The sequence below is a fragment of the Aspergillus pseudodeflectus genome (genome assembly GCF_044049435.1).
Source record: "Aspergillus pseudodeflectus strain CBS 756.74 chromosome Unknown BJX68scaffold_20, whole genome shotgun sequence".
Classification (NCBI taxonomy): Eukaryota; Fungi; Ascomycota; class Eurotiomycetes; order Eurotiales; family Aspergillaceae; genus Aspergillus; species Aspergillus pseudodeflectus.
The window spans coordinates 238,754-248,494 of record NW_027263796.1 but is presented as its reverse complement, the minus strand read 5'-3'; the positions used below and the strand labels follow the sequence as shown (position 1 = coordinate 248,494).

Sequence of the window (9,741 nt, the reverse complement as noted above, 5' to 3'; positions counted from 1 at the left end):
TCCTCTCCGGCCTACAGGTATGCCCATGCCTCGAGTAGTTTGGTCCCAGTCAAGCCCAGCGGCTTTTGATCTGTCAAATCCCCACATAAACAGAGCATCGTATACTTTTCTAACACCGACAGAATTAGTCAAAGCTAGCGGCTGCCACGTCCATTTTTTGTAGCATACCAGAATCCACCTTAACTAGGACCTATTTACGGTGTTGACTGTTCGGAATTTACGGATTGATGAGCACCGGTCAGCTCACCAATTCCATTCAAGACATGGAGGCCGGCGTAGCATGGTTGACTCTTGATCAGGTCTGGATGGCGTGGGAGGATTGCAGTGACCCTTGTACGGACGTCGCTGCCATCGTGGATCGTGAGTTGACCCACACCCACACCTACACCTATAAATATTGTAAGTACTCTTATGCAGGGAATCTGAGGGTATTTCGAACGTACCTTCAGCGTTTAAATACTATTTTTCGGACCAGGTTTGAAGCGGCCGGGGGCGTATCCCAAATCTCCATCCTTACACCTTTGTACGTTTACGGATGAGAATTTCTACAAGCCACGCAAATGAGGGCTTTTTCTTTTTCTTTTTCAATTCTGTCTTTAGGACGAACGAGTCCACGGTTTCGCGGTCAAGATGTAAATCATATCCCGGCTTGGTTGTAATGAACATCGGGGCTTCGGAAGACAAACCCGAAACCCGAAACCCGAGCCGCAGGTGCTGGATTGACTCGACTATCGCATTGGTTGTAATCCGACATACTTAACGAACGGGGCAACATTTTGATACTTCGCAGCCGAAAACAAATAAGAACCATTGAACACTCCGCAACTCTTTATCGGACAGACGAGTTTGGGATTTATTTATCGTGTATACAGCAATGTGGAATCAACTGCACGGTATGTAGATTCTGAGCGCACATGCGTCTCTCCAAAGACTGTCGATTTTCGCTAAAAGGATTACTAGAAACTTCTCCGGCCGTCACAGGAGCTCCCTCCAGTCAAAAGTCATACTGGACCGAGCATCCTCGACCGTCCCTTTTACATCGTTCACTCCACGAAAGGCCGCTACTGGCAACGGTTAGCTCGGGCCTCAAAATAACCTTGGAAGATGGGTCACAAGTTTTGGACGCATGTGGCGGTGCTGCGGTCGCAAGCATTGGCCATGGTTGTCAAGAGGTCCTTTCAGCTATCTCAGAACAAGCTCAGTCGATCTCGTACGTACACACCGCAACATACACCACTGCCTCGGCAGAAGAACTGGCAGATATCTTGGTAGGGAACAGGCCTTGGGGGATCAGCAAAGCGTTCTTTGTTGGGAGCGGCAGTGAGGCTGTGGATGGTGCGATGAAATTGGCGCGACAGTATTTCTACGAGAAGGGGGACCTTGGGCGCAAACACTTTATAGCCCGAAAGCAGGCGTATCACGGAAACACTTTCGGGAGCATGTCACTGTCGAGCAACCTGTCTCGATTGAAACCATATCAGGGGATCCTACTGCCAAATGTCAGTCATGTCAGTCCCTGCTACAGGTATCAGTACCAATCGCAAGACGAAACGACTGAGGACTACGTTGCTCGTTTGGCTGCAGAATTAGATTCTGAATTTCAGAGAGTCGGGGCCAATACCGTCATTGCTTTTTTTGCTGAGACAGTGGTAGGTGCTACCAGTGGCTGTGTTACGCCTGCACCTGGATACCTAGCAGCAATGCAAGCGGTTTGCAGAAAGCACGGTGCATTGTTTATACTGGACGAGATTATGTGTGGAATGGGGCGCACCGGAACGATGTTTGCTTGGGAGCAAGAGCGCGATGGGGATGGGACACCTGTTGTCCCTGATATCATGACCATTGGCAAGGGCCTCGGCGGCGGATATGCCCCGATTTCTGGGATCCTGCTCCATCAGAAAGTGGTTGACATTCTCGACTGCGGATCTGGCTCCTTTAACCACGGTCACACATTTCAGGCGCATCCCGTCAGTTGCGCGGCTGCCCTTGCGGTCCAGAGGATTATTCGTCGGCACGACCTTCTCGGAAGTTGTGTTAAAATGGGACTAATTCTCGAACGCTGTCTGCGTGAACGACTTGGAGACAAAGAGCATGTTGGTGATATCCGGGGCCGCGGTCTTTTCTATGCTGTCGAGTTTGTGCAAGACCGGGGAGAGAAAAGACCATTCGAGCCAAAGCAGCAGTTCGGGTTGCTGGTGCAAAAGGAAGCTCTCAAACTTGGTGTGGCTGTCTATCCAGGCGCAGGGACAGTAGATGGAATTCGCGGCGATCACATTCTCATCGCACCTCCATTGACGGTGAAAGAGCACGAGATCCGGCACATTGTTGAAGTCGTGGCAGAAGCCTATAAGATCGCTGTTGAGCTCCTAACGAGGGCAATTCCACAATGAATGGCAGGATTTCGCGTTGCCGAATACTCCAACCCGGCTTTCCTGTTGTTTACCCAACACGAGGTTAGAAATCATGCCCAGGACTTCCGACTAATGATTGGATTTAGGAATGTGCCATTAATGATTACCTCAATATAAACCGAGGAGTGGGAAAGCATTAAAAGGAGAATGTGCAGTTTTGCTCAGAGCCGCAGAGTCAATTTTCAGAACCTTGGTTCATAAAGATACGAGGGACTGTGTAGACCATGTTTTTAGTATAACAGTATCATAAGCTATCTCGTAGCTTTGTAAAAGAAGTCCCTTTACTCCCGAGCAAGGAAAATGTACGACTCAGCCAAATCCCGTTCGTGATGATCACGATATAGAAGTTTAGGAACAGCCTGTGCCTTAAAATCGGACTTCTGTTGGCAGGGAGTCTGCTCGGTCCCTCCTTCAGTATTTGGAATAAGCGGCATGGGATGCTTTTTGCTTGGTAGTGGCGTGGCTAGACCGATAGTCAGGATAGATAAGGGATAATGGGATAGCCAAGTAGCGACTACCACTTTGGGCATGGGAAGATCCTCGGGCTTTCAATATCTCATGGCTAGTGTTCTTGCACCTCGACGTTAATAAGCTAAATAACTTCCACGACGACTTGCTCGTAAGGATGAACTTCCCACAAGGCTTTCACCGAGTCACGGATGACATCTCCACCGACACACAAAGTTTCAACTGGATACTCCTCCACCCTTTCCAGCTTGCCGGGTTGGATACTGCTGTAGGCTGGAATTGGTCCATACCAAGAGCTTCGAAGGTGCATTCGGTGTATATACCCCTGGGGTACGATCCTGCTCCGGCTGAGGAAACTGCAGCCTTGCAAATTTCCAAGTAGGGTTGCGGTACCCTGAAGATGATCTTGTAATCTCGATGAGCCATCTCGGATGTAGCGAAGAAACCTATCAAAAGAAGGTGGATTTGGAGTCCTATGGAACGGAAACAGAAATGAAGGAGTTAGGCTTAAAGTATTTGACGGCAAGATCTGATTCGAGACGCCACTAATGTTTACCCAATGTTTGCTCCGGTCAAGTCTCTGAAATTATGGTTCTTGGCCTACGGAGTATAGCACTCGTAAAGTCGACCAGACCCCGTTTCACATAGGGAAAGCCCCGCCTTGTATTCTAACCCGGGAACCGAGAACCGAGAACGCCCCAGGAAGTTCCTTGGCTGCGTATTTCGCCCGGCCATGCGGCACATATGCTAGAGATACGGGCAAGGGAACCCGCGGTATGCTCTCTCCGATAGTGGGCCCAAAACTGTTGGCAGGGGCACGCGCCAAATTGGTGAAGACATCAACCTGCTTCTATTTAAATTGCTGCATTTATCACGTCTTGGGCAAAATTCAAGCCTCCAACTGATCTTTTCGTGTTTATTCCTCATGGATGCAACCAAGAGCTTTGACTTCCGGGTTACTTCAAAGGGGTCTGATGGCACTGTCCAGCAACTACAGGAATTGCTCGACAATCTCATTGGAGATTTTATAAACTACCATCCAACCTCCCAAAAACTGCATCAGCATGCCCTCACGGCTTTGCCAGGAGGAAATACCCGCTCTGTTCTGCATACAGACCCGTTCCCAGTCAGTATGGATCGAGGAGACAGGAATAAACTGATCGATGTGGATGGGCACGAGTATTTACGGCCTAACCCATAAAGTTTTATTCACAAGAACTTACAATGTCTTCCACAGGTATCTTGACCTTATTGGTGAAATGACCGCTGGCCTCTGCGGTCACTCTAACCCGAAAATTCGCGACGCTATCATGTGCACCGTATCTAAGACTGGGTTGAATCTCGGTGCTACAACTGTAGCAGAGTCTCAATTTGCTGCCGAAATCTGCCGTCGATTTCCATCGGTGGAGCGACTACGTTTCTGCAACTCGGGCACAGAAGCGAATCTCTATGCCCTCAGTATTGCTCGTCGTGCAACTGGATTGTCCAAGATCATAGTTTTCTCTGGAGCATATCATGGTGGCGTTCTCAGCTTCGTCCACGGGCTCGCTGGAAATAACGTGGACAAAAGTGACTGGATTATCGGGAAATACAACGATACCGAGGGCGCTCAGAGGTTAATCTCTGGTAACAAAGGCAGAGCTGCCGCCGTGATGGTCGAAGGTATGCAGGGGGCTGCTGGTTGTATTCCTGGCACTGGGGCATTTTTGCATGGCATTCAGGCTGCCGCAAAAGCCAATGGCATGCTCTTCATACTGGATGAAGTTATGACTTCTCGGCTTGCACCGGGAGGCCTTCAGTCGGTTATTCTCAGTCCGCATAGCAACACAGGCTTGAAACCCGATATCACAACATTGGGCAAATATATCGCCGGAGGAATGACAATTGGGGCTTTCGGCGGGCAGGAGGAGTTGCTCTCGATATACGACCCCAGGGAAAACTCTGCAATAAATGAACCAGAAAGACCATTCCAACCGCTTAGTCACTCTGGAACATTCAACAACAACACATTGGCCATGAACGTTGGCTTAGCAGTACTCTCTGATGTTTATACACCCGAAGCCTGTACAGAGCTCAATTCGATGGGTGACTGGTTCCGCCAGAGCATCCTTGACAGGTGTCAAGGTACCAAAATGACGGTCACTGGTATTGGCGCCGTGTGCAATATCCACTTTCTTTCCGAAAAGTTTAGCTCTCGAGATTTAAACGTGGAGGAATTGGAGAAAGGACGGACCAAGTCTGATACAATGTTGAGTGACATATTCTGGTTCAAATCTATCCGGAAAGGGTTTTGGATGGCTAGACGCGGCATGCTGGCTTTGATTATGGGAACAACCAAGAGCGAGCTTCAGGGTTACCTTGATTTTGTGGAAGACTTTGTACAAGAATACTATTCTTTCCTAGTCTGAAATGGAGTTTCAGGGGATCTATAATAGATGTTAGTGACACCAAGAAACAGCACATATATCAGAAACTACGGAGGGCGATAGGGTCTGTTGGCCCGGTCAACGAAACCAGTAATTCTCTAATGGGCGTCACGTTCTTGGAATCGTCTTTGATACATCCTTTTCCTCAATAAATGGTCTGCAGTTCGTGGACTATTAAGGTTATGGTTCAATTTATCTGCCGAGTATTCCAGGGCATGCTATAGGGCACATGTCTAGTCTTGTTAGGACATGACACTTTTGTTCTCCTCGGCCGAGATGCTTGCCCCCATTGGCGTGGACTTTGCCCATCCACCCATCGGAGGCAACAGTCGGCATAGTGTGAAACATCCCAAGTGTTAGGATCAATTCAGAAATATATGGCTCGCCATACTAACGACGGGACGAACCCCTCCTGCAAGTTCAGCGGACCGGCAGTATAATGCGAATCTAGACGCCACAGAGAGCACAAGTGCACACTTGCAACAGTTTGATTAGATGCAACAATATTGAAGACTGGCCTACCAAGAAGGCGGGGCAGTGGATGTGGGTAGTGTTGCTCGTCCGATGGCAACAGCACTGGGATTCCGCTATTCGACATTCGGACTCGGTCTCATTCCCGCGTTTCGTGGTAGGATTTCGGGTTTCGCGATCGGGTTTCGGGTCTAAACTTAGCGGGGCTCATCCTTCCAATTTAATTCCCCAGAACAAAAACCGGCAATGACAAACAGGCAGCCCGGGCCAGACTCCAAGCTCTCCTCGCATCTGCCCTATTCAGATTTATCCTTTGCGCGGCACTTGGGCGATATCGGTCACGGTGCAGCCACTTGGTCTCACGCACAGGGGGATTTTCGGGAACCACGCCAGACAAACCTACCCGCGGCAGTTCGCTAGTTAGGATCCATTGTGATGATGGATCCAGTACATCCGGTTACTTCATATTTCTCTTGCAGGCTATGATATCACGATGCCCTACAAGCTCCAAAATCGAAGTGTTCTGATTGTGGGCGGCGTAAGGTCGGTGATACTTTTCACCAAGATTGTCCTCTGCCGTTACTGATATGGGACTGGCATGTCATAGGGGTCTCGGGGCATGTATAGGGACAAAATCTGCGGCACAGGGTTTTAATGTCGCCATCAACTGTCTCACAAGCCAAGAGCAGGCCAATACTCGCGCAGACCAAGCAAGTGTTTGCCCATGAATGTGGGCACAGATTAGACAATTTTTGCGGGAGTTCTTGTGCGCTCATAGCCCTCTGGAAATAGTAGCCATGACCCTTTCCAAAGCCGGTACAAAATATCGTGCCAAGGTAAAGTGTCCGAGAGACCACTTATCCAATATGTTTGCTACATAATAGCTAGCTGTGCTGGAAAGCTTCCGGAGCCACTGTTTCTGACTTGCGCTCCGTGTGCTCTGACCGTCTTTACAATCCACATTTAGGAGTTTGTACGAGGAAGGACTCCGATTGAGACTGATCATGAAAGTTTGATAACCCCAGAATCTCATGTAAACCAATGCACAGCTCTACAAAATCAAGCGCGGGCTCCCATCCAATATGCAGTGCGGCATCTTAGCCTATCTGAATAATACCAACCCTCCCTCACCCACGATATATATGTGAGTCGGCGCAAAATACACCTAGTGCTACAGGTTCTTCATATCACTACTCGGGCAGTTAAAGGGAGCGTCATACTAATAGGAATTTAATTACAGAATGTCGATCTCGTAAATAAAGAAATTGGTGTAAATGAGTGGCCCACACTCGAGAACAGTGTAGGGCTTAATGTAGCACAGCGTGGCATCTCAACCCCTCCCTTGGTTCGCGTTTTAGAATGATGTTGCCGTTTGGGTCGTGGGACTGGGACTGGCAAAAAGAACTGCCATATGCTGACTAAGATCTATCTACCCGCTGATACGTTAGGCTCTTCTTGCCTCTGATCCCGTCCGACGGTCTCCGCAAAACCTGATCTGAACCTGCCTCGCCGCGACATAAATGACTCGAGACTAAAGAAAGAGTGAGCAAACGATGGTACGAACGACTATTGCATGCATGAGATGCAGGTACGTGGAGCTGCGTTTTTCGCAGTCTAATGTCCAGCATCTTTCCGCGCCTCATTTATAGTGATTACTGTGTTCATACAAGCTAACTCATTGGGGCGGAAGAGCCGCCAAGGTGAAATGCACTCATGATGGCACCCCGCCATGCCGTGGTTGTATTAAGGCTGGAAGGACAACGCCGGGCTCATGTGTGCTGTCGGGGCCAAACCCGAAGAAAGTCCGGTCACGTCGGTGGGTGGCCCCGCCTTTATGCATTCAAAACCACAATCCACTCACGCCCGTCACGCAGCGTGCCACAAACAGGCATTGATCCTGACCGAGATGCTGCCAGAAGCACAGATGCCGCCGCTCATACACCAGCCTACCATGCCGAGGGAGCTCCTGATAGGAGCCCTTCCGCGTTGCAAATGCGCAGTCCACTTGCGTCGAACCTGTTACAAATTGCCACGTTGTTCATGCGCAAGTTTCCAGAACTTGGATTTCTCCACAAACCTACGTTTTCACTCGACCTGAGGAATATGCGAGGCTGTCTAGATCCAAACGCCGACGACCGGCAGCCAGGCGCAGAACTTCTTGGTTCCGCCTTGACCACCCTCTGCTTACCTCTCACGGAGCCCAATCAAACCGTTGATGATACATTGAATCAAGTGCACCGTCGACTCTCTATTACCGAACCCCCAAACATATATGCTGTTCAATCCTTCTTGGTGGTTTCGATGTTTGAGTGGGGCCAAGGCAATACCCATGTAGCATGGATGTACAGTGGTAAGAGAGGAGACAAATTGCGCGCGCAACCGACGGCACACAGCAGCTAATACTTCTTGCCATGCAGGTGCAGCTATTAGGATGATGCAACTGCTCAAAGCAACGGTGTTAACAACATCAGATACCCTGGAGCGGGAGATTTACAACCGTACTCTGTGGAGCTGTTTTGTCATGGATAGATTAATTTTCCCAGGGTCTCAACAACCGCTGTGCCTCCCAATCGAAGAGATGGTCACACACTGGCCCATCGCAGAGGCAGATTATGCATTTGCGCAGGGCCACATCCAGCGCTACATGGTCCCGTCACGTTACCTTATGACGATCGACTGCTCGTACGCTATTCTGGTACATGGCTTTGAAATTTGGGCGAAGATCTACCGTTGGATTATTAGCGGAGGTAGACGGAGGAAAGATATGCAGTTGAATAAGAACCTTCCGTGGGAAACGTCTTCGCTATGGGCAACGATGCGTGGAGAACTGCAGGAATGGCGCGATTCTCAGGATCCCAAGCTATGGTACCCGGCCAATAAAGTGGGGATCTACGAGTTCTTGGGGAAGGGTGAAGTATTCGGGTATATCAATCTTATATACTACGTCAGGTAAAGCATCTGGTCTTCCTCTTTGCCGTTGTTGAAGATTTGTTGGCTGATCACAGCCCGCCTGTTGCCGCTGCAGCATACTCTTCTTAAACAGAGAGTATATACCTTTCCTTCCATGGCCGAACGCCACGCCTTGTGGTCCTGTTGATCCACCTCTTCTCACTGCCAGGGCACCTGACGGATGGTGGGGGGTTAGGTCGGAAGAGCTCTTTAATGCCGCCGCATGTATCACCAGCGTACTTGCTGACCTGACTAATGAGGACGCGTCGCTTTATACTCCCTTTGCGGGCTTCTGCAACTTCTCTGCTGCAACAATGAACATATATGCCCTATATTTCCCCAGCATGAACATGGGCCGCAGTGGCGACACGGGCGCACTCGTGGATAAGAATTTGGCCTATTTGACTCAGTTCCGAGGCATGTGGGCGATTGGTCAGGGCTGGTGGACAACGATCCAGCGCACCAAGGCCATTTACGAGCGCCACAGCCAAGACCCAGCCAGGTATTCAGGCAAGACGCGCGATGACTTCATCGGCCTCGAGGCCTCAATTCACAACGTCACCGAGCGTTCGCGAACCTCAGTGGAGCAAGAGCTTTCCCAGACAGACGATGCGCCAGTGGCGGGCGAAGACGAGGAGAGTGCAGGGCAGGGTTTTGCCATTCCAAGTCAACGCCAAGTGACTGAAGACCTCGTCCCACTAGATTTCTGGGGGAACGAATGGCCGCTGTGGAGTGACTTTGATAACGTTTCTTTCAACATGAATCGCGTCAATGACTAATTCCAACTATGTATGTACCTTTTCCGTTGATCATTTAAGAAATGGTGTTGAATACGCTTTGTGAACGTCTGAGTATAAGGCCTGTTTACTAGATTAGTTCTCTTTGTTGATCTAGTATTCATTTAATTCCCGAATAGGTGATGTCAAGGTTGGTTGGCGAGCCAGGTCCCGCAGAAGCCATTAGGCTACTACTGTAGAATGCGTGTACGTAGCGGGGCCCACAAAGATACGTAACCT

General features: G+C 49.6%; 3 protein-coding genes across 3 annotated transcripts; all 3 read left to right on the top strand.

Moving 5' to 3' along the window:
- Nucleotides 1–914: 914 nt before the first annotated feature.
- BJX68DRAFT_266660 (pyridoxal phosphate-dependent transferase) lies at nucleotides 915–2,390 on the top strand (the record flags this gene model as incomplete). The annotated part of the gene is made up of 1 exon (XM_071045570.1): nucleotides 915–2,390. The coding sequence occupies one exon, from the start codon at nucleotides 915–917 to the stop codon at nucleotides 2,388–2,390; it is 1,476 nt and encodes a 491-aa protein (XP_070899320.1).
- A 1,414-nt stretch (nucleotides 2,391–3,804) lies between these two features.
- On the top strand, nucleotides 3,805–5,287 carry BJX68DRAFT_255176 (pyridoxal phosphate-dependent transferase; the record flags this gene model as incomplete). Its single annotated transcript, XM_071043002.1, has 2 exons — nucleotides 3,805–4,058; nucleotides 4,117–5,287. 2 exons carry the CDS (start codon nucleotides 3,805–3,807, stop codon nucleotides 5,285–5,287), a joined length of 1,425 nt encoding a protein of 474 aa, XP_070899319.1.
- A 2,205-nt stretch (nucleotides 5,288–7,492) lies between these two features.
- Nucleotides 7,493–9,504, top strand: BJX68DRAFT_266658 (fungal specific transcription factor domain-containing protein; the record flags this gene model as incomplete). Its single annotated transcript, XM_071045569.1, has 4 exons — nucleotides 7,493–8,126; nucleotides 8,194–8,274; nucleotides 8,320–8,698; nucleotides 8,820–9,504. 4 exons carry the CDS (start codon nucleotides 7,493–7,495, stop codon nucleotides 9,502–9,504), a joined length of 1,779 nt encoding a protein of 592 aa, XP_070899318.1.
- Nucleotides 9,505–9,741: the final 237 nt, after the last annotated feature.